Below are 24,664 nucleotides of genomic sequence, written 5' to 3'. Positions count from 1 at the left end.
GAGGTCACCCTGGAAGCACCTTTGCATCCCACAGACTCCCTGCACCAGGAGGTCATCCAGGAAGCACCTTTCCATCCCACAAACTCACTGCCCCAGGAGGTCCTCCAGCAAGCACCTTTCCATCCCACAGACTCCCTGCACCGGGAGGTAACCCTGGAAGCACCTTTCCATCCCGCAGACTCCCTGCACCGGGAGGTCACCCTGGAAGCACCTTTCCATCCCACAGACTCCCTGCACCGGGAGGTCACCCAGGAATCATCTCTCCACCCCACAGACTCTCTGCACCACTGTGAGGTCACCCAGGAAGCACCTTTCCATCCCAAAGACTCCCTGCACCGGGAGGACCCCTGGAAGCACCTTTCCATCCCACAGAATCCCTGTACCGGGAGGTCACCTTGGAAGCACCTTTCCATCCCACAGAATCCCTGCACCGCGAGGTCACCCAGGAAGCACCTTTCCATCCCATAGACTCCCTGCACCGGGAGGTCCCCCTGGAAGCACCTTTCCATCCCACAGAATCCCTGTACCGGGAGGTCACCCTGGAAGCACCTTTCCATCCCACAGACTCCCTGCACCAGGAGGTCACCCAGGAAGCATCGTTCCATCCCACAGACTCCCTGCGCCACTGGGAGTTCACCCAGGAAGCATCTTTCCATCCCACAGACTCCCTGCACCGGGAGGTCCCCCTGGAAGCACCTTTCCATCCCACAGACTCCCTTAACCGGGAGGTCCCCCTGGAAGCACCTTTCCATCCCACAGAATCCCTGTACCAGGAGGTCACCCTGGAAGCACCTTTCCATCACACAGACTCCCTGCACCGGGAGATCACCCAGGAAGCACATTTCCATCCCACAGACTCCCTGCACCGGGAGGTAACCCTGGAAGCACCTTTCCATCCCACAGACTCCCTGCACCGGGAGGTCACCCTGGAAGCACCTTTCCATCCCACAGAATCCCTGCACCGGGAGGTCACCCAGAAAGCACCTTTCCATCCCACAGACACCCTGCACCGGGAGGTCACCCTGGAAGCACCCTTCCATCCCACGGAATCGCTGCACCAGGAGGTCACCCTGGAAGTGCCTTTCCATCCCACAGACTCCCATGGACGATTCACTGGAGGGCATGGTGCATGGGCAGGGCCAGTGTAAGCATTCGTGGAAACCTATGCATAATGCCATGTTGGCATCCATACATTCCCTCCCCTGCCCTTCGAGTCAGACCCCGGGCAATGTTTATAGGGCCACCACGGCAGAGTGCAACCTCCAGTGTTCTCTGCTGATGGCGTCATAGGGAACTGCCTAAACCCGGCCCTTGCAGATCAAGAAGAAGGGGGCTCCCTTGCCATAGGCGCCCCAGGGGTGAAAAGTGGGCCAATTGACCTCCCTAATTGTCGATTTACGCTCCTCCCCAATCGGTGCTCTGCTCCCCACCTCTATCTTAGGATGCTTTCAGCAGCCTTAAAGGTGCCCCGTCGACACCCCCCCCCCGCCCCCAGTTGGTGCTGTGCTCCCCACCTTTAGCTAAGGAGGCTTTCAGTACTTTCAAAAGCGTTCCTTTGAACCCCCCCCCCCCTTATTGGTGCTCTGCTCACCACCTCTAGCTAAGGATGCTTTCAGCAGCCTTTAAGGGGCACCTTTCACCCACCCCCCCAAATTGGCACTCTGTGCACACCTCCATTTTAGGAGGGTTTCAGCGCCCTTAAATGGGCTCCTTCGACCCCCCTATTGTTGCTCTGCTCCCCACCTCTGCCTAAGGAGGCTTTCAGTAGTTTTAAAGGTGCTCTTTTGACCAATAGGCAATCACGTTTTTATTTCCCTTTTTGTCTTGATCTATGAGGTTTGCTCTCCATTTGAGTTTTGTGTGCTCATTTTATCATTTCTTTTACCGCAAAAAATGAACCCTAGCAGCTACTGGTAGTCAGAGTAGGTCCTTCCCAACCCTGGACACTTGCTCTCCCCTGGGGAAGTTCTTAAGAATACTAAATGCTTCGTTTTGTAGCCCTTGAAGTCTTTGAATACTGCCTTTACTAGCTCCATACAAATGTGCATTGCAGTAGGCAATTCTGGGCATGATTAGTGCCCTCACTAGTGTTTCACCATTTTTACTGGAGACAAAGGGTTTAATTTGTCTCAACAGTCTTAGCTGATATTGTGAGCACCTTGCAGTATTTTCAGGATGAAGCTCTGTACTCGGGGAAGACTCAAAAAAACACTCCCAGCGGTTTCACATTTTTCAATACTGCTACATTGCTGCCTTCCATATTGAAAATCGAGCACCCGGGGTCATGTTTGGCTCTGACCTGTAAGGATCTGAAAATCATAGGTTTGGTCTTTGAGCCATTCAGACACATCCAATTAGATGACCTCTATCGACCGACAGAGTTATAAATGAGAGTTAATCTATCCAAATCCTTGGTATAGTCCCCACTCAGCTCCATCAGTAACTGAGTATCATCTGCATAGTTAGTGAATTGTACCCCCAGTGAGCATATCACAGAGAGTTTTAATATATATATATTGAAAAGAGCTGGAGGTAAGCATGCACCCTGGGGGACTCCACAAGTTAGTGCCTCTAAATCAGATACAGCATTGCCCCATTACACCCTAGATTTCCTATTATTTAAGAAGGACTGGATACAGCTTACTGCCTTCTCTAGCAGCCTCCTGTTGTATGTCATGTTTCTAGGAGTCCCGCGTGATTGAGGAGATCAACCGCTGCTGATGGGTCGAACAGCCCATTTTTGCTTTTGTGATTGAAAGTCCCCCAAGGGGCTTTCTGTGCCATGATTCGACCGAAACCCGGATTGCTCTGAGTGACGAGTAGAATTACATTCCCGGTGTTCCTGAAATTGTGTGGCGGCCATCTTTTCACCAATTTCCAAAAGAAATGGAACATTTGTAATATGTCTTAAGTTAGTGGCATCTCTAGGGTTCAGATTAGATTTCTTTAGGTGAGTTGTTACCACCACCTCCTTGATGGTGTCTGGTATTGTGTTATGCGCAAACGTAGAATTCCCAAGAAAAGGGGCAAAGATTAGAATTACCTATGACCAGTTTGGATGAGATAGTATCGCCATTGCATGTAGTAGGGTGCACACTTTCCAGTACCTTTGTTACTTCCCTCAAGAGACTGGTTTAAATTCAAAGTTTAACCGAATGCCATTTTCCTGGATTTCTACCGACTGAGGTTGTATGTTGCAACTCGTGTTGCTGGCCTTTCTATTATGTGCCAGTGTGATCTTCTCTTCATTAGTTGGGGACTTTGGAGAATTTGGTCTCTCCAACTTGTTAAATATCTCGCAGAGCTTCCTTGTACTGTTATCTGCACTCCCCCTGTGATTGTTAAAGAATTTCTGTTTAGCCTCAAAGAAATTGCTGATCTACGAGCCTTTTCTATAGTCTTCCATTGTGCCTTGCTTTGGTCGGTTCTGGATTTGATCCATGTACGCTCTGCCTGCCTCTTTTTCTGATTTTCTAATGCAGGGGTAAACCAGCTATTATGGTTAACCCCGTCGCTCACCGTTTTAGTTTTCATAAGGGCTACCTGATGTAAAGGTTTCAGAAGGTAAGTTTTATAGGGGACAGCCAGGGCACATGGGAGAGCTAGGTCTGCAGTGGAGGTCATAGGAGTATCTAGGCAGTCGCTTAAAACATCAGGTGTAACTAAGTTAAGGTTCCCACTGATGACTTTTTCCAGTTTATCAAGTTTGCAGCGGGGGTCTCGCTGGTAAATAGATCCCAAACTACCATAGCATGACTGTATCTCCCTTGACTACTTCTGATTCTTCCTGATCCATGTTTTGTTGTATTGTCTTTGTTGGCGCCCCTATTCCTCCAGGCCTTGCCTTGTGCACGGTATAAAGTAAATAAATAAATAAATAAATAAATAAAACTCCACAAAATGGGGCTCAGGCCAGATGCAAGGCTTGGTTTCTATAGCACCAAGCTTAATCATCCTGGATGCCACCCAGTTCAAGAGGTTTCCCCTGGCATGAGGTGGTCCATTATTATGCACTGTAATATCAATGCTCTTAAGATTGTGTTCTAGGACTGGTGACACCCGATGTGGTAACTCATGATGTCGCCCCTCCCGACTTCCCACATGGACTTCCCCCGAGTCCTCCTGTACCACACCATACAGAATCCTTACTAGTGTTTGTAAATTTAGGTTCGATAAATATATATGTATTTTTTTTATCAAATTTTCAGGTAGGATAAATGCCTTTCATTAAAAAAGAATTCAAATGGAACTTGCCTTAAGTTGCAAGCAGTGTTCCGTGTTCCGCAAAATGATGAAAGCGTCTGGCGGCGCACTAGCTTTAGCATAGGTGCGCATGTGCTGTGCTACTCACAGCGCAGGCACACTCGTCGGATGTGTGTGTTCCTGCCGTGGGAGCAACATCATCTGATACACACGCATTGTTTTGTTGGGATTCATATTTAATAACTGTTTAGATCATTCATCTTGTTTGTGGAAACACATGGTCCTGTAAACACATATTATTGTATAATATATGTAAGCTAGGCTTTGCAAAAAACACGTTTTTGTGGTTATAACTAACAAAACAGATCTTTTCTTAATGATATAGTTCTGCCCCTTGGTTAAAACACTGCACATCAATTTCATAGAGTGACATAGAGAGTCATACTTTGCATGTTGGTGTCACCCCCGGTGATGGTGTCACCCGGTGCGGTCCAGACCCCCCGCCCATCAGCTAGTGACGCCACGGAGATGGCCCACTAGTATAGTGGAGCAGTTGGGTCCATTTGGTGAGGCTAGTAAATGAGTTGTTTCCTTATTAAATCTGGGTGAATCCATAGGGGGCGGCATACCCATAGGGCATTAACACAGCTATTGCTACTAGGGGTGACCTTAAGATGGATGATTTCACAACCACCACAGCTGCTAGGCGATTCAAAGGAGTGCAGGTTTTTTCTAGCAATGACAGCAACCCCTCCCCCATTACCACATTCCCAAATCTTATGGTAGAAGTTATAGTCTACTGGTACAGAAAGATCAATTTTGGGACCACTTGAGTCATTAAGCCATGTTTCGATCAAGCTTAGTACATCAATATTATTAAATCCTCAATGTAATTCCAGAAATCAATTGCATGTTTGTTCCAGGACAATGTATCCAGGAGGGGCATTGTGATGGGTTTGCCATTAGTCATATATGGGGAGGTTATCAGCGGTCGTGGGGCGTTCATCTTCTTCCCTAGCAACCAACGCTTTCGAGGATTTGACGTCAATGTTTGAGCTGCACATGGTATTATTATCCATCGGGCTCTTTAAAGCCATTGTTAATCACATTTCCCAAAGCCATACTTCCGTGTCTATCTTTAGATTGTTATTAAGGATTTGATCATTTATGATACCTGCTTTCTCCAGACTTAGTATGTGCTCTGTTACTAATGGGTGGAAAATAGGAATAAGAATGATATATAGGGGCAGCAGGGGTAATTAAAACCTGACTGTTGCTTGAAATTAGGGATACCGGATCCAAGACCCTTAAATCATACTGCGTGCTATTACTTGCCTCAAGGGGATGAACTATTGGATCAGACATTTTTTGATTCAAGTATCTGCTTACAATTGCCACACGTGCTGTCTTTTGTGCTAGTAACAGGTTAAGGCCAGGGTGTAATCCCATGATTAATGTGAGGAGAGATAATGGATGTCAGACTCCAATATAAGGCTTACTTGTGCTTTCCTGTGTAAAGAGATAGTGGCACCCACACGTCCGTCCAGTGCCCGTCTCACAGCGTCCAACACGGAACACAGCGCAGAATGGCTTCTCGCAGAAGCGCCAGCGCAGATGCGCGTGACATCCGCTTAAATAGCAATACTGGCATATATTGGCACAGCTAACACGGACAGCTTTGCTTATGTGAGTGTGTTATTACGTGGGCCTCCTGGCATATATTGTACAGCTAGCATGGTTATGACTTCTTGCAGTACATTACTGTGTTATAGGCAAAGCTAACATGAGTGTGTTTTTACATGGGTATACTGTCATATATTGGCACGTCCAGCATAGCCATGTCTTCATGCAGGCCATTGAAGGGGCCTTCATACACCTTCAGAATAGTGGCATTATGTTAATGATGCCCCTATGTGCTGTTGGTGACCTGGCACCTATTGTAATTGTTTGTGTTACAAAAACGACAGCAAAACATTTAACATCTACTATTTCAAGCCAATATTTTTTAAAGCTCCTGTTGGAGCCCCTCGTCAGACCCAGACACCCCTTGTTGGCCAGTGTCCCGTCACTATGCTCTGTCACTTTGGCACCTCTGTGAAAAATATTTACACCCTCCCCCGCCCCCCAGGGAAAGAATTTACCAGCCTTCTCTACTCAAATCTAAGCACAGGCGCTTACATGTTGGCCAGTTCTCACAGTGAAGTTTGTATGCAACAAATAAAGCCGAAAACAAATTAACAATTGAAAACACAGGGAAAGGTGACACTCCAGACAGGTTTCACAGCATGAAGACCTACCCCCTAGTTCAGGACTAGCCACAGCAGCATTAGCACAGGCCTCACAGTTGTGTTTTCATGCAGCAATTACAGCTGGGCCCATTGGAGTTTCTGACTACAGCAGGCTTGTGATTGGTGGATTGTGGGTGGCTGCTGATGTGTATGTTGAGCCGAGTCTGGACACTGCCACTTCAGGTGGAAGTACATAGATAAAGTAACAGTATAGGCCCAAGGCCTCTCTTGAGCCACAGCGACATGCCACCATCTGCTGGGGGCAATCAATAAGTGGCTGTCCATTAAATCCGGCACAGTTTCCACTTAGGTACTTGTTCATTTGGTGCATGTCCGTAGTCTATCCACCCCACCTTCCTGTCCAATTCTGGGGGGGGGGATTGGAGTAACTTTGCTGAAAATGCTGGGGGTTGGGAGAGTATGACATCTAAAGGAAAGAGGCCCCTGCCAAATGAGGGGGACAAAATGGTGTGTCAAGAAAATTAGGGGACACAAACACCCTTGCCCACCCCCCCCTAAAATTACGCCCATGCTGCGTTGGGGTGGGGGGGTACCTTTATGCCTTCTGGGCGGTGGGTGGAAAGCTTTGAGATGCAATCCTCATGGAAACTCATCGGATGAAGGTCCCAAGGCAGGACAATTTTACCAACAGTTGGTACCATTTTCCACCTAATTCAACAAATGTATCCTATTAGCACAGGGGCCTTCAACCCATGATTTTCTAGATGTTTTGGACTGCAAATCCCACGGCCCCTCACTATTGACTATGCTCGCGAGGGCTTCTGGGAGTTGTGTCCAAAAGATCTCAAGAGCCAAAGGTTGCAGACCCCAGTGTTAGCAGCAGAGGGGGCAGCTGAATGAGACTGGCATGGCTCAAATAATAGCATCAGCCCTCTTTACAGAATGCTTCTTCCAATGCTTGTGTCCCCTCCTTATCCTGGGGCTCCAGCTGTAGCTGGGGTTCCTCACAGTGGTCAGAGCAATGCATCGACGCTGAGGTCTCCTCCCTTCTGCTACTGAGGCTGGAACATGAACAGTGAGTTGTGCACTCAAGTCTACCTGTATACACCCCTCAGAACCGCTCCAGTGAAGTCCCCCCCACACATTGTATGCCTTGCCTGGCGCTACACCACATTGGGAGAGAAGGTGCGAGAGAGAACCACCAGCAAGGCTGTTTGGCACCCACAACGCTTTGCTCACGTGGCTGTTAATTGAAGTGCACTTGCAGTGATGGCCACTGGGTGGTGCTGTGGCATGTATGACTTGCCTGAAATTACTTATTTCATATGTATATTTTAAATAATCTTTTATAACATGCCTAATACCAGTGACCCAGTCTCCAAGTGCAGGACCGGGATTCAACCCTGTGTTGCTCTGTGTTGTTTTGCTCCCATGACAAACACGTTGCCCCTGAGCTATCCTCCTAAGAGAGAGAAAGAGAGCAAAAGAGCAAGAGAGAGAGAGAGAAGGAGAGAGGGAAAGAACGCAAGAGAGGGAGAGAGAGAGAGCTAGAAAGAGAGAGAGCGAGAAAGAGAGCAATAGAGGGAGAGGGAGAAAGGGAGAGAGAGATGCAGAGAGGGAGAGAAAGCAAGGGAGAGGGAAAGAGAGAGCAACCAAGAGAGGAGGCGAGAGAGTTAGAGAGAGAGCAAGGGAGAGAGAGAGCAACCCAGAGAGGAGGCGAGAGAGTGAGAGAGAGAGCAAGTGAGAGAGAGAGAGAGAGAAAGGGAGAGAGGGATAGAGACACGCAGGTGGCACTTCTCTGAACTTCTCTCAGAAACTCACAACTCAAGGTTTGTTAATGTGGAGGGTCGCGACGAAGCAGTGCAGAGCAGTGTTACGATTTGAGAGCAACAGCTTAAATGAAGTCTTTTATTGCTTTATTCCATTCTCAATTATCTACAGGTATCCGATACACTGCTACATCCATTAGCAAAAAAACACAGACATTGATACAAATCACAAGTCAACCTACTATGCATGCACGTTCTGTAGAGCAGGGAGTGGCTCTGGGTGGCAGCGTGGGCACATGAAATGACATGAGTCACAAGCCAGATACGCAGCCTTCTTCTTGGCACGTGTCCGGTGATGGCCCTATGACAGCGTTTCATCTTTTGCATCCTCTGGAGCAGCCGCTGGCACGTGTTTCGTGATTTCTGGCCATTATATTGGTTTTCAGCCAGTGAGAGCCATTCCCATCGCCTCCATAACGCCCTCTTGTTTCCCGGACACATAAGCACTCATCGTTTAGGTGCTTTTATCAGGCATTGAATCAGGGTCCCCTCCTCTCAGTGGCATCAATGACTTTAATGGGATATGCGAAGCTGGGCCACACCATATTTAAGCAATAAGCCCTGAGCAGGGGGGCCTTGGTGGCCCATAGTTATTGGCCCGAGCAAAGCCAGCGCCTTAATGCAGATCCCGGGCATTATCTGAAGTGGTAATACCCCCCTGTGTGAGGGTAATTGCTATTTGTACTCTGGCCCGTAAGCCTGTTGAACTAATTGTCTTTTTTTCAGTTGCGAGAGCCGTCAGCGTTTCGCAACAAAAAAAACAAAAAAACCTCAAAAATGTCTGCCACACAACGACGAGAAATTACTTCATGGAGTCCCTTCTCCCTTTCCATGGCGGCCATTGAAAAAACAAACAAAAAAAGTTCACAAAAAAATGGCCGCCTTAGAACTCGAGAAGAGACTAGATGTAGTCCCTTTGCCCTTTCCATGACGGCCAATGCAAGCATGAAAAAAAATCAAAACAAATAAAATGGCCGTCATGGAAAGGAGAGAAGGGAATACATGTAGTGCCTTCTCCCTTTCCATGGTGGCCACTCACAGAAGGCAACCCTAGGCCACGACAGTGAGTGGAGCCTTGTCGGGCAGCTAAGGACCCAGAGAGGGCCAATCAGATCATTTGAAACAATCTGATTGTCCGTCGCCGGGTACTAATTTCAAATAAAGCATTACATTTTAGTTCAAATCCCTCACGTCCTGCTCAAGTGTTCTCATAACTTGGATTTTCTTCTCTCTTCACTGGATATAGAGTCACGCATGCCAACAGTACCCATTTCCTTCTGGAGATGCTAATCCAGTCCTGGTTTTAACTTGCATTCTGTGATTTATAGCCCTGGAGTTTGCCATTATAAATCCACGACTAGAAGTCACAGAAAGCAAAGACAGAAGCAGACTGGACAAGCTTCTCCTGAATGCAAGGGATAAGCTTGACGTGTGTGAAGTTACCTCCTTACCACATCCTGGAGCCCATCCTCAGAACAGGATTGGCCTCAATATCAGAGAGGCGATATCAGAAGCACCGGGAGAGGTTAATATAAAACAACAGACTGGATTTGCATTTGGGTTTATTTAGCCCATACTTACATAGGAAGCAACGGAGCTATAGACAAGGATTTGGGGTTAACAACGGTCAGTGGAAGGGTAGGTTACAGGTTATAGTAGCTTGGATATCCAGCACTAGAAGGGTGGTCTATACCTAGGAGTGGCAGGTCCCAAGTGAGCCCTGGGCTCTCTTACTACCCCCATCCCCCATAGACACTGGGATCATTTTAACTCCTTCATTCCCATCTCCCACTTTTGATACGCTTGATGGAATGGTGAAAGACACCATTTTTAAAGGTAGTCCATGTCAAGTTTGTGAAGAGAACTTACAATATCTCGATGCATGTTTCTTTTTTTGCCCTTAAAGATGTTATTTTAGGGGGAAAAGTTCAAAAGCCTGTGACAACAGTGGAAAACATGATGCATACTACAGGCTGAAAGATGTAAAAAGAAATATATATAACCACCCACAGTGGGATCCAGACGAACTGTATACAACTGGCTAGGTTTGAGCAGGCTCCGGCACCACCAGAGCAGAGTATATAAAGAGCATCGCCTTGGGCATTTACAGAAGCGCCCAGAGTCACACAGTTTGAAGAGGCAGTATTGGAACTCACTGACAGCAATGTAACCAATCCTCTCTCAATCACCCTATAAATCCTTCAGGGCGTGTCACTTGTTTGCTCTTTTATGCTGGTCCCCACCAGCTCTAGGGTTGTCTGTGCCGTGGACCTCTTTCTGACTATCCGGTGGAGCGACTGCCATGAAGGCATCAGATGGAGGCTATGAAGGAGACCAGTCCCTTGCCGGGCATTGCGGCTATTGGACCTGTCCGCAATTGAAGGAGGTGTCCATAGGCATTGTTTTTCTTCCCTTCTTAACATGAATATCAAGTGGCCCTCTAAGAGTGGTTGTAGTAGAACACCAGCCAGCAGGCATGTGGAGTCCACCATCACAGCTCTCTATGCGGGGTCTTAGCATGTTCAAGAGACCCTCCTGGCATTCTTGGATGCTTATATTGGCAAGCGGTGCAACCAAGCTTTGCCCAAAAGGCTGCCCCGTGTGAGGGGCTGGGACTAGCACTGACTCTCGGCGCTGGTCCAGTCCAGCGGCCATTCGATAAATGCATTCATTCAGAGATAGCCAAAGTGGTGGTATTTGGCTGCCCTAATCATCAAAGCAAGAAGGGAGTCGGAAGGAGCAAATACAGCTTTATCACTTAAAGGCATTAAACAGGTCTAGTGATACCCATCCCTCAAATTTCAATCTTCTCTAACCAGGATAACTAAGTCACAATGAGAAGCCGGCAGGGGGCAAAACATGTCTGTGATTATTGAGCATCTATAATATGATATGATATGATATGATATGGCATTTATAACGTGCCTATACACAAGTGTTTCAAGGCGCGACAGAGGCATTGCATGGCAATATGACAGACGCATTGCATGGCAATATGTAACCCATGCTTGAGAGTTTTAGGGATTCATATCCGCAAGGAATAAGGATATGTATTGCTAAGAAACATACTTAAGAAGAGTGCATTCAATTGACATTTGAAATAAGTCTTAGTTTCTTAGTTTCTTAGTTTCTATAGATGTTAATTTGCCCCTGGGAGATACCATTGTAGTCACTGTATCATTGTAGCCATTGTATCATTGTAGTCACTGTATCATTGTATCATTTATATCATTAGATTGAGGAACCATTTGGATATTTTGCTTTAAATCATTTGAACTAAAAGTGGAGTTCCTCAGAAAATGGATGCCACCAGCCTCTGCTGGCGCCTTTCCCCTGAAGTAAAGACGAACAAATAAAGGAGTGCAGGGGGGTGGGCGGTAGTTATATCATCCCTGGGAATATTTACTTTCAACAACCCATTGCCCTCTTCTGTAGTGGTGACTCCAAGAGCCGCCAGGAAGCCTGTCTGGCAACCTCTAGCACTACTGTTTTACCGTCGCTGTGTTCTGCAAATAAAGTTAGGAGATTAAGAATGTACCTAACTTTCACTGACGCGCCATGCTCTAAATAATGTACGCGGTACAGGGGTCTGCAACCTGAGGCTCTCCAGATGTTTAGGACTATGACTCCCATGGTCTATCGCCATTCAATAAGATGGCTAGGACACATGGGAGTTGTAGTCCTAAGCTTCTCGAGAGCCAAAGATTGCTGGCCACTGCACTAGAACATCTGATTTATTTCAGGTTAAGTACATTTTTCAATCAGATTATGACACTAATCGAAGAAACTCTTGACGAAGCGGAAGAGATGGGGAAAATCTCGGAAAAAACACATACGTTTCTAAATAACAAACATCCAATCACGCCTGTCTTATACATATTGCCTAAAATCCATAAAAGACTACGGAAACCACCTGGCCGTCCAATAATTGCAGCTACAAACAGCATTTTAGAACCTCTTGCACAGTACCTGGACCGGATCTGACAACCACTGATTCAGAACACAGAAACTTATTTGAAGGACACAACAAGTTTTCTACAGAAACTACAAGTTGTCGAATTTGTAGAGGGTCGCGACATCCTTTTCACCATGGACGTGACATCGCTCTACACTTATATTACACATGAAACGGGTCTGGAGGCAGTAGAATGGATATTGCTAAGAACAGCACATTGCAAAGCAGACAGGGTGTTTGTTTTGACATTACTGAAATTGGTTCTAATGAATAATTTCTTTAAATTTGGAGAGCGCTACTTTTTGCAAGTATCAGGAACCAGCATGGGAGCCGCTATGGCACCATGCTACGCCAACATATTCATGTTCTATCTGGAACATGAGAATATCTTGACCTCCCCCAGATGGTCTCGGCATCTATCACTTTACACACAATATATTGATGACGTGTTTGGAATCTGGACGGGCCCAAGGGAAGAGCTGGAGGAATTCTTTGCCATGATGAACCTGATGAATCCTAGAATCAAGTTCACAACAACTACCAGTGAGTCCAAAATACACTTCCTGGACGTCGAAGTCTACGTGAAAGAAGGGAAATTGCAGACACGTATCTTCACAAAGGAGACAGATAGGAACAGCCTACTTCTAGCCACAAGTTTTCATCCACAAAGAACACTGGATAGTGTACCATTGAGTCAATTCTTACGATACAGACGCAATATATCGGAAATGGGAGAATTCTCGAGGCAATCATTATCCTTACAAACGAAATTCATCGAAAGGGGTTATGACAGAAATGTAATCTCTGAAATCAAAGAGAAAGTGAAATTGACCCAAAGAGAAACTCTCCTGACAACCAGGAGTACCCAGGAACAACTGGTATACGTAACGACTTATTCTACCCAGAGTAAGAGGATAAAAGGGATCTTGCAGAAACACTGGCACCTGCTACAAATGGATCCAAAATTACAACAACTCTTCCCGGAGATCCCAACATTCGCCTACAGGAATAACAAATCTCTACGCAACAGCCTGAACAGCGCAGACATAACAACCATGAGAACCGGAAAAATCACGTTCAAAGAGACGGTCCCATGCCACAACTGCCAACACTGTGGCAATATATTAAAAGGAAACACGATCAGTCACCCATATACAGGGAAAGCCATCCCCCTCAAACACTCCTGCACATGTGATGCATCAAATGTCATCTATGGACTCAAATGCCCTTGCGGCCTATTTTATGTATGCATAACCACCAGAAAAGCTAAAATCCGATGGTCAGAGCATAAATCCAACATTAGAACAAAAAGTCAGAAATCACCTGTTGCAATGCACTTTTCACAAGCCAGACATTCCGTAGCACAACTGAAATGTGTAATACTTGAACATGTGAAACTGGGCCCTAGAGGTGGAGATATTGTAGGAGCTCTCCACCAGAGGGAGATAACATGGATTGATACCCTTGACTGTCTTAGCCCTAGAGGCATGAATATAGAGTTCGATCTGATGTGTTATGTTTGATGTATCACAATGTAAAGTTGATCTGGAGTTCGATCTGATATGTTCTGTTTGTTGGATATGAACGAGAAGTAGATCTCTCTTGATGCCTGACCTTAAGGGCCCTTGACCTAAAGTCATATGATGATCTCTAAAATAATACACACTAAAAAATCCCTGTTACATGTTTCAAAACTTTTTGTTCGGGTTGAATTGTGAAACTAGGGTACAGAAGGAATCGCTGTAGAGTGTGAGCCGGCAGGTCAGCAGGGACAAATGTGAAATGTACATGAAGTAAGACTAAGTTTTGTCGTAATGAGTGAGACAGGAAAAGCCCCTACTAGATGAGAGCATGATACCACATTGGAGCTAGTAAACCCCATGGCCATGTAAAACATTAGGTATACAGTCAACAATGTACCCTCTTCAAAAGCCAGAATTGGAGGGACGGAGAATCATGCACCTTGGCTACAGCATAGGATAGACGGGGACCCAAGCAGACTAACTATCTGCGCTACTCCCCACTCACCTGAGTTGTGGCCCTATGACACGATTCCCCATTTAGCACTCAGAATCTCCTACACCTATTAATAACCCAGAATTAACGAGATGTTGTGGCCCTGAAATCAGGATCAACAGGATTAACAGGCATTTCTAAAAAATCAGGCTTAACAGGCATTGCTATCTGGCACATCGGTCTCCAGGTAGTGGGATAGAATTAACGAGATGTTGTGGCCCTGAAATCAGGATCAACAGGATTAACAGGCATTTCTAAAAAATAAGGCTTAACAGGCATTGCTATCTGGCACATCGGTCTCCAGGTAGTGGAATATGGAAGGGAGACACAGAGTTAGTAGAATTGTCCATGATCATATGGTTACATCAGTAAAAACAGTGGGAGCCCCCAATAGTCCGGTAATTGACATACTATTAGGACCTCTTAGACACCATCAGCATGGATATACTCAACACATTCTCGTTTCCCTGGCAGGAACGAGGAAGAAGCATGCACGCATGCGCAGGTCGGTAGTGTGCGTGCCTCAGGGTGGCGCGCTGCACACTCTGCGCACGCGCAGAAGGAAATGCGATCAGGACATGGGCGTTGCACTGATCAACCGCGCATGCGCAGTGGGTTCTGTTATAAACACCCCACATGCGCATGCGTGATTGGGAAGCGGCCTGGCCAGCCGAAACGCATGCGTAAAAGTACTTAAATAACACCTAACACAGTCTACATTCGCAAGTTCACGAACCGGAGGAAGCACCTCGAGATCCGGACACCTGACAACTCTGGGCACACACGCACCTTGCGTAGAGAGGTGAAGGATAGGTCACTACCCAACCAGCAAACCAGCTCCTTCTTTGCCACAGAGCTATCGAGTTACTCTGAACACTGTTAAGGTTAGAATTACCCCTGCCTAGCTTGCCAACTAAGGAGGGTGTGAGGGATGATTCAGTTCACTCCATTAATATTAAGGGTCTCTTTATAGGAACCAATTTTATAAATGATGGCATGCAAATGTATTTATAATCCCTCTAGAAACATGCACATAACCGACATTCTACTCTGTTTTTTCTCCAGAAGTTCTTCTTGTGAGAGTCTTCTCGAGGTGTAACTGACTACACACACAGCGAGCTACGCACAATCGATCCTACCTACAGGGTGTGTCTAAAGACCAAAGATAAAGGTGCTATTGGCACTATAAAAGAGGTACTTTGAGTATTATGTTTATAATTATTAGAGTTGCAACTCTTAAAGTGATAATTGGCTTAAAGATGAGATTGTCAAGATTGACCCAGCGTAATGACACTGATAGTCGAAAACCTTCTATGTTTTTTGCTTCAGGAACTGAAATCACGAATTTATAGAACTTTTGGAAACAAATAGTATCATTGGCCCTGAAGATGGACTGGCGCAAAGTCCGAAATGCGTTGGCAATACATTGAAATATCCTGATGCTACTTGGGATTGGTGACTTTGAACCAAAGAACTTTATCATATTATTTGATTTTGTTATTATCACATACAGGGAAAAGGGACTTTGCAAATGCAAATTTATGTGCAAATCTATGTGTGAAACAAAACACTTACAAATTGTGAATGTACTAAAACAAATTTTGTGAGACAACCAACTATGGTGGGACTTTGATTATGTTCACTCAAAAAGGTTTTTGTAAATTATACACTTTGGTTGATTAAAATAGCCCACTTAGGGTTTTCTGACTCTCTATGGTGTAAATTATTGTATGAAGGAATTGTTCGTTTCATTTTGTGAACTGAATTAAGTGCATGACAAACAATTAGTTGTCAAACTATAAGTTAACTAGAGGTTATACACCTATCTTAACTTCATTGAACATTTGTATTTTGAAATCCTAATAAAAAGCCTTTATAATAATACGCTAAACTTTGAACAGCAAGCAGTGGGACCTGTTTTTGACCCCACATGCCGGCAACATTAATGTTTTTGGGATTAAACTCCCCTTGGAGTGCACTAAGGGTTGGCATGCAGCAATACATGCCCTTTCCCTAAGGACATTTTTAGGACATTAGGCCCCCATTGGTGGCATTCGAACAGGCAGAAGAGGTTCGGGATGAGAATCACATTACACTTCCGGCAAAGAACTGCAGGACGAAGATGGCCCAATAAAATGACTTTAGTGGCAAGTTCAATTTGGTCCAAGATGGAACTGGGCAAATTGACTACAGCAGCCGGTAAGAAGGAATAGATTACCATCCTCTAATATCTACACTAGCCCCTGAACTGGCGAGGATGTAGACCAGGCTTGAACATTGATTGCCCAGCCCAGTGGCTACCGTGTCTCCCCAAAACACTGGGGTTTCTACCCAACACACTGGGGATATACAATCTCAAACTTTAAACTTCCAAGACTAGGCCTCGTCCAAGCTGCATTGGTTTTCCTAATGAACCCAGTTGGCCATGCCCAATTGCTTGTTGGACGCTTTCTTCCTCTCCTCTCCCTCCCTTGCGGCTTCATGGTGACGAAAACTTTCGCATCCTCCTATTGCCTCCATCTTGGGAGAAGCCTCCACTGATTCACGGTCAGACTTCTTGCATGGCTGGTGTTGTTCATAACACCACCTCCTGGCGGTTGGTCCATCTTTCCTGGTTGCATCACTTTCCCCATTTCCCCATTTACTCCATTTGCTCTTAGTTTGAAGCCAAACTAAGGTGTGCCCGCTGTACCCCGTCCCTCTATCCTTCAGATGATGTCAAACTACGCCTTCCACCCTACGGTCTCCTACCACCTCTTTCCTGCTAGTGTACATCGCTCTGTTGCTCACCAGCTAAGCTTTACATATAAGTTCAAACCAACCTGCATTGCCCATCAATCTCCCCCTCCTTACTTTTGTCCCCTCTTTAATATTTATGAGATTCCGTCGCTCCACCTTTCCATGCTGCCGCATCAGCTCCCCTCCTCCATGACGTACACTCTGGGCCGCTTGGATTGGTTCCTGATCCTCCAATACACCATCAGGAGGACATTGGAGAATTTCTCTCCCAATCAGAGGGCTGGGAAAGCCACTAGGAACTGAATCCTTGCCAATAATGAATGTGGATATTCCATGGTACCTTTGCGATCACTTATGGGGCTGTGTGCCCTAGAATATAACATAACATAAAGGAACATAACATAAGCAAAGTACATTTTTCAAAGCATTCCGAGTACTGCGTATCGCCATCCTTATGCATATAAAATGGATATTAAAGTTTATTGGTTCTTTTTATCATCCGGGAATATGGATTATGTGAGAAATGCTTACGTCCCGCGTAAACCAATCAAGCGCTAGTATTCAGAGTATTGGTTCCAATCCATTCGACATATCAAGTGATCAATGTTAATGAAAGCATTCAATCAACCAATCGGGTATGCCCTCTCTTGCGTCAGCCTCATCCTGCCCCTTCTCTCGACCAATCTTTTCCCAATATGTTGGCAATGCTTTCCTATATCGCCACCATATCCTGGAAGAGTTCCATGCATCCGATCGGCCTGTTTTAGGATACCGTATCCTTTTGCCAGGGGTTCCTTCACAAGCAGGTAGACGATGGGCAGGAAATTGCATACATCATCACGGCATTAAGACCCCTAAGGGGATCCAGTAGAGTTTCGACTGTATCCCCTAGTTCCAGTTTGTGAATGGACTCCTGATTACTATCTTCATATCTGTAGACAGATCCCAGACATACCCAAGTAACTCCACTCAGTGGGCAGATATACAGAGAGCAACCCCTGGTCATGTGATAAGCTTTGCAACAATGTTCGGGTCAGAGAGTTTGGCAGTGGTCCTCTCATGGTGGTTCCAGACACTATAGCGTGTTCTCAATGAGTTTCTTGCCGGGCTTGCCCAAGGCCTTCTTGTGAGTGTCGGGGTTTTGACCTTGCCGTTTCAGGTTCCTCTCCTCGTCCAGGATCCGCTGGGCCAGTAGAGCTTCCCTTTTGCTCTCCACCTTTGCAAGACGGAGGGAGCGCTTCAGCTTCTTCACTTTCTCCCTCAGGTGGCCGTTGGCTTTCTCCAAGATTCGGGCTTTCTGCAAGAGGGTCTTCACCCGCTCCTCCTCTTCGAAGAGGGCCTTTTGCACAGTGGAACACAGGAGCTGCAGAGGGGAACACAAGGAAACATAAGCCAGTTTCGTAAGCTTCAGAAGCAATGCAAACTGTGAAAACTGCACAGCGGGAAGTCATCTTCAACAAAGAGGGACTTTCAAGCAAATAATTCACTGATTTCTATGAATAGAGAGAATGTCACACACACGGCAAATATTTTCAAAATAACTCAACTCCAAATGGAACACCCACATTCCACACCAGCCTTGCGGGCTATTTACACTGTCAATTACTCCCAGAACAGGGTTCTCTTGAACCTGCACAGGGACCCACTGGGGACACTTCTTGCCAACCTCCACTTCAAGATCCACCAGCATCTTTTCTTTTGCACTCGCGTGCTATTGCCATTGTCCTCGCTAGCGTCGTGTGTGAATTGCAGCGGTAAACTTCCATATCTGTTTCAATTGCCTACACTTTCAATTCACTTATTGAGGCGGCTGCTAGGCATTTGCCTGGGAGTTGTGTGTCACTTTAAATTTAGAAGCTCAGCTCATAAATGCACACCATTGCCCGAATAGTCCCCAAATGTGCCCCTGTGATCTGAATAGAACAAAGGGTCAACGGAAGTGTGCCCACTTCGGGGCTCGAGCCCAATCCTCGTCGCCAGTGGCATGAAGAGTGAGGCAGGCTAAATAAACTCTTTATTGAACCTTCCTCACGGCGTCCACAAATAGTTAAGATAGAAAATGCCTTATGTGCAATTATTATAGTCTTAATATTTAAGGGTGACTTAATCTCACCCAGGCTCACAGAGGGGAGGGCAAAGGGGGTTCACTCGGTCGAGATGCCCGAACGCTAACATTATGTTTTCTGGGCCCAGCAATTTTTGTAGTGAACTTTTTAAAAGGAGACTGACGCCTGTCAGTTCTCTGTGGTGGGTATTTTGGTGAGTGCTGGCCATGCATGTCTGAAATCTGGGCGCCATCTTGCCGAGATGGAGGTTGCATTATCCCAGTTATGTGCACAGATGCTCGCCTGCAAGGAGCTAGTTAGCACGGAAAGGAACTTCACGGCCCCGAACGCCAATGCTAACTACCATCTCTGTGAATGCAAAACATATGGGCGGAGCTCGGGCCGAAGGTTTTATTGATCCGTGTATTGCATTACTTTTAGAGCTGATCAAATTATGGAACAACATATTAGAACGTGGACGTGCTGTTGCAAGCGGCTGTCCACCCCAAAAACAGGTCATCTGCACAAACGACTGTTCATGGGCTGCAAGTGGGAGGTCCACCCCAAAACCAGGTAAGCTACACAAACTACTGTTCATGGAACTAGAAAGACAACTTGAACTTGACCCCAGATTCCTTTTTTTTAATTTGCATTGGCTATAGCTTGTAAACAAACCTTACACATATTTTATCAGTACAAAAATACAAAACAATTTAAATATTCAGACAAGATTCATATAAAATGATACTAAATTCCATTGAAACATAGAAACCATCTTTAAGCTCTTGCTTCTCATTCCATCAAAAGTAATGGAACCCCAGAATTGTTCTTAACAGAATTAAAAATATAATTCAGACTTTTAATAGTTTCATGGGAGGGAGGGGGAAATGCCACCTTCTGCTAGTATCTCACTCCAAAAGTGCGATGGAACAGATAAATCCCTTTCCTTGAGAAACCCTCTGAAATATTGACATTGTTGGGGGTTGCTTGCGACCCCCGGCGTCTCCCGTAAGCCCCAGACCCCAAAGGACTCACTCTCACACGTCCTCTCGGTTCGGGCTTCCCGGTCGCTCTGACGTGGCCGGGAAACGCCCAGTTTATTTATGTTTCACGCGGCGGCGTGCAACGTCACGCTGCCGCGTGCGCGCCCTGTCATCAGGCAGCGCCACACTCCTCCTTTTTCGGGGAGAACAATAAACAATACTAACACTAGACACTTCCAACCAAACCAAAATATATGCATAGCATTCCACAAGGCCCCATGTTCAAAACACCCCTTTATTAACATCCCCCCGGGTCCCCTTACTTAACAGTTCTCATCATTAGGATGATCAGCCAGATGACCCAACGCGTAGTCGCTGAGGTGAGCAGGTTTCCCTCGCCCAGCCCTCTGGGGACACCTCCTGCTCACCTCCGGCACGGGTAATCTGTCCACGGGCATGCCCCGGGCCGGTGACTCAGGCAGACAGGGTGTTTCCCCTTCTTCCTCAGGGATCTCTCCTGGGTCTGGATCAGGAGGTGGATCAGTTCTTGGATCCCGCAGCTTCTTGAAGAAACTCACATTGCGAGTTACCGCAGACCGGCTGTCTGATGCAGTCACCATGGATCCCCGGACTGCGACAACGTCTAGCGGTTCCGGCTCATACGGTAGGGAGAGATTTCCATGGGGATGTCTATTTCGAATAAGGACCTCATCACCTGGCTCCAGCCGCTGCGGGCCAAGCCCTCTCCGAACGTTCTCTTGCTCGATTCTTGTTCGTCGGTCCATCTCGACTTGTTGGTCATTGATCACCCATGGTTCTTTCTCTCCTACCTCCGGCAGCAAACCTCGAGGGCACCGCTTAAAAAATGCCTCTGCCGGGGCCACTCCAGTGGATGCATGTTGCGTGGTGCGGTACACCCTCAGAAACTTGTACAGGGCTCTCTGGAGGGACTACCCTTGAGCAATTCTAAAGGTCTTATTTAGAGTCCTCATAAGCCCGGGGCCAGAGAGGCATGATCTTCCTGTGCACCACCCCATAGCTCTCCATCAGCTCCGAGAAGCGTTCGCTCTGGATTGGCGCCCCGTTGTCTGAGTAAAGCGTGCTTGGGAACCCATGGGCCGCAAACACCTTCTCCACGGCGACAACGACGTGCTCAAACACCACAGACTCCACAAACTCCACCTCGGGATACCTTCAGTATTCGTCGACCAGGACCAGGAAGTGGGTGCCCATCGTGGTGGACCGAAAGTCCGCATGAATAAATTCCCAAGGGCGCTTCCCCCTAGGCATCGTCTCTATGGCAGGCTTACGCTGCAGGGGAGATGCCGCCTGGCACCAAACACAGGCCGCCACAAAGTCATCCACCTTGCGCTCCAGCTCGGGGAACCACACCTTCAGCCGTAGGCGTGCCTTGGTCTTGGCGGCGCCCTGGTGACCACGGTGTGCCAGGGCGATCACCTCGTCCACCTTCGATTGGGGCACCACAATCCGATATCCACGGAGTAGAAGGCCGGATGCTGAAAACGACAACTCCTCCCGGACCTTCCATAGCTGCTCAAGTCCGGTCTTGGCCTCCTGAGTGCGCCCGGCCAGAGCCTCCAGAACTGACTTCCAGGAGCCCTGTTGCATAGAGTGCTTCAGGATTTTGAAGCACTCATAATCCGCTGCAGCTGCCTCCAGCTCCTGAAGAGGCATGGCATTCGGCGTGGCCGCATCCACCACCACCCGGACGTGCTCTTTGGCCTCCTCTGCATAGCTGTCATGGTCTTCCCCTCCGGACGCCCCAGGGTGTCTGGAGAGATAGTCTGCCGCGTTGTTCGCCCCCGGCCGGTATACCAAGGTGACTCCATATTCCAAAAGAGCGAGCATCCACCTCTCAATGCAGGCCGGTGGCTTGGATGACGACCCCGCTAGGATGGGAAGCAGTGGCTTGTGGTCTGTCACCACCGTCACCGGGTGTCCAAGGACGTAGAGCCGGAAGTGCCGGCATCCCCAAAGTACTGCCAGCGCCTCGCGTTCGATCTGCGAGTACCGTTGCTCTGCCTCAGATAGGGCTTTGCTGGCATACGCCACCGGGCGGACACCCCCATCACAGTCAATCTGCGTTAACACGGCGCCCAGGCCGAATGGGCTGGCGTTGACGATGATTTCTGATGGTAACGCAGGATCGAAAAATGACATGGTATCCTCAGCTGCCAAGGCACCCTTGATGTCATCAAAAGCTGCCTGTTCAAGCGGGCCCCAGTTCCAGATGGCATCCTTCCTTGTCAGTGCCCTGAGCGGGTCCGACCTGGAGGCAAGACTTTTTATGAACCGTCCACAGTATGTAACCATGCCCAGGAAACTTCGCACCTCAGACACGGACTCCGGAGGCTGCGCCTTCTTTATGTCCTGCACCTTCCTGGGATCAGGAGACGCCCCCCCCCCCCCTCCTTGAATACAAAGCCAAAGAATTCTATCGATGGTCGCAGAAATTCACACTTCTCTTTGTGGAGGGTGAGGCCCAAAGATTGCAGTCTTCCGAACGTCTTCGCCAACCGCCTCAGATGGTCTACCTCCATTCTTGCAAACACCAGGATGTCATTGCTTATATTCAAAACGCCCTCTAGATCAGCCAGGGCGCCCCAAATAATGTTCTGAAACACCTCCGCTGCCGAGGACACACCAAAACTCAGTCTCTTATAGCGGTATAGCCCTCGGTGTGTAGTAAAGGTGGTAATATACCTCGACTCGGGGTGGAGGACAACCTGGTGATAGCCCGCCCGGAGGTCCAGTTTCGAAAAGAAGCGATCACCCTGTACCTCCGCAATGATGTCATCAATTGTCGGTGTGAGGTGTCTCTCTCTCTCTTAATGGCTTTGTTCGGGAGCCTCATGTCGACGCAGATTCTAACAGCATCAGGTTGTTTAGGCTTCCGCGCCACCATGATCGGGGACACCCAGGAGGTCGGGCCCTCAACCTTTTCTATTATGTCAAGATTGACCAAATTGTCCAGCTCCTTGTCGACATGTTCACGGAGGTGAAACGGTACCCTTCGATGTTTCAGGGCAATGGGCTACACCGATTCATCAATGTGCAACCTCACTGGGTCACCGGCCATCTGCCCAATCCCCTTGAACAGTGCGGCATACTTCTCGAGCAAGCCATTAATGTCCTCTAAATAGACAGAGTATGCGAAGCTGACAATGCCGAGGGCCTCTGCTGCAGCACAACTTAACAAAGTATTGGTGCTCACCGGTGTTACATAGAATCGTGCTGTGATTTGGGAGCCCTCGTGTTCTACCTTTGCCACAAACACACCGTCCAGAGAGATAGGGTCCACACCACCAAAGGCAAAGATGCGGGCCTTGGGTTAAGCCAGCTTGGGGGCTGGTCCATAGCATCTTAGTGTCCACAGGCCATTACATTCACCGACGCCCCCGTATCCACGAGGACCGGGACTGGAGATCGATTCACCTCGACCACGCACCTTGGCTGTCTCCTGTTCTTACTTTTCAGGATCCCCACACTCGAGACAAAGAAAATGTTCTCTTCCTCATCTTCTTCCGCTTCCTCCACCTGGGCATCCTCCTCAGTCTGGTCCACCTGAGCGACGTTGGATGGTCGACCCTGCTGAGTGGAACCGGACCGTCCCGGGCCCCTTGGCACCAACACCGGCATTGCCGCCTTGCACACCCTCGAGAAATGATCCGGTAACCCACACCGTCCACAGGTCTTTCCAGCCGCAGGGCATTCTGCTGGGTGGGGCAGGTCATACCCACATTTTTGGCAGATTTCTCCTGCCCTCCCGGCTCTATCCCGGGGACCGCCGCCAGGTCTTCTGGTGCCCCTGCCACCTCCCCACATCGCTCCCACCTCTTCGGTCTTGATGGGGCGTGACCCAGCCTCCATTCTAGCTGCTCTCGCCTCCGACACCTCATGGCACCTCCCCAGTTTAAGGATGCGCTGAAGCGTGATTCCGGGCTCCCTTAATACCTGACGCCTGAGCTTGCCTGATGAACACGCCTGGATAAGCATAGTCCTGATCATGTCCTCTGCATCACCCCAAGCACAGGCCAGCGAGAGACGCCTCAGAAGCCCATAGAAAGTGTCCAGAGTCTCATCGTCTTTCTGTTTGGCAGAGAGCATCACAAAACGCGCATAATCCTCGTTGGCGAGAGGCAGAAAGTACGCCTGCAAAGCAGCCTTCGCCTGATCATAGGATCCATCCCCCGGCGGAAGCGATTCAAAGGTCTCTTGGACAGAGGGACCTGCCGAGTATAGCATGGTTGCCAGCCTAGTGTCATCATCAACCACCTGGGCAGCCCGAAAGTACATGTCCAGGCGGTCCACTCACCTCCTCCATCTGGGCCCCAAACTGGAAGGCGGGCCCGATACATCAAACTCCGGGATGGGCTGCAGAGCCGCCTGTGCACGTACCTGAGCCATGGCAGGGGGAATTTGCTGAACAACAGGTACTGCCGCGGGCTGTGCTGGAGGTAGAGGACCCAGAAGACCTGCCTGACCAACTGAAGGCTGCTGTGGAGGCTGCTGTGCCGGCTGCACTGGAGGCAGCAAACCTTGAAGTGCCACTGGCGCACGTGGAGGTTGCTGCACCGCCGCTCCGTCCAGGTCCTCAGTATCACTCATCAGTTCGAGCGCACAG

At 47.9% G+C, this 24,664-nt stretch overlaps 1 protein-coding gene across 1 annotated transcript in view; it reads right to left on the bottom strand.

The window, feature by feature from the left end:
• Positions 1 to 8,346: 8,346 nt before the first annotated feature.
• Positions 8,347 to 24,664, bottom strand: part of LOC138566201 (coiled-coil domain-containing protein 3-like) — a 214,563-nt gene continuing 198,245 nt past the window's right edge. The window contains exon 3 of the mRNA XM_069643252.1: positions 8,347 to 18,354. Coding sequence (XP_069499353.1) covers positions 18,067 to 18,354 — 288 coding nt within the window. The 3' untranslated portion in view covers positions 8,347 to 18,066. The remainder of the gene's footprint in view (positions 18,355 to 24,664) is intronic.

Source organism: Ambystoma mexicanum, chromosome 2p (genome assembly GCF_040938575.1).
Source record: "Ambystoma mexicanum isolate Mex_15411 chromosome 2p, UKY_AmexF1_1, whole genome shotgun sequence".
Lineage (NCBI taxonomy): Eukaryota > Metazoa > Chordata > Amphibia > Caudata > Ambystomatidae > Ambystoma > Ambystoma mexicanum.
The sequence above is the reverse complement of the archived record's forward strand: the minus strand, read 5'-3'. Positions and strand labels throughout refer to the sequence as shown.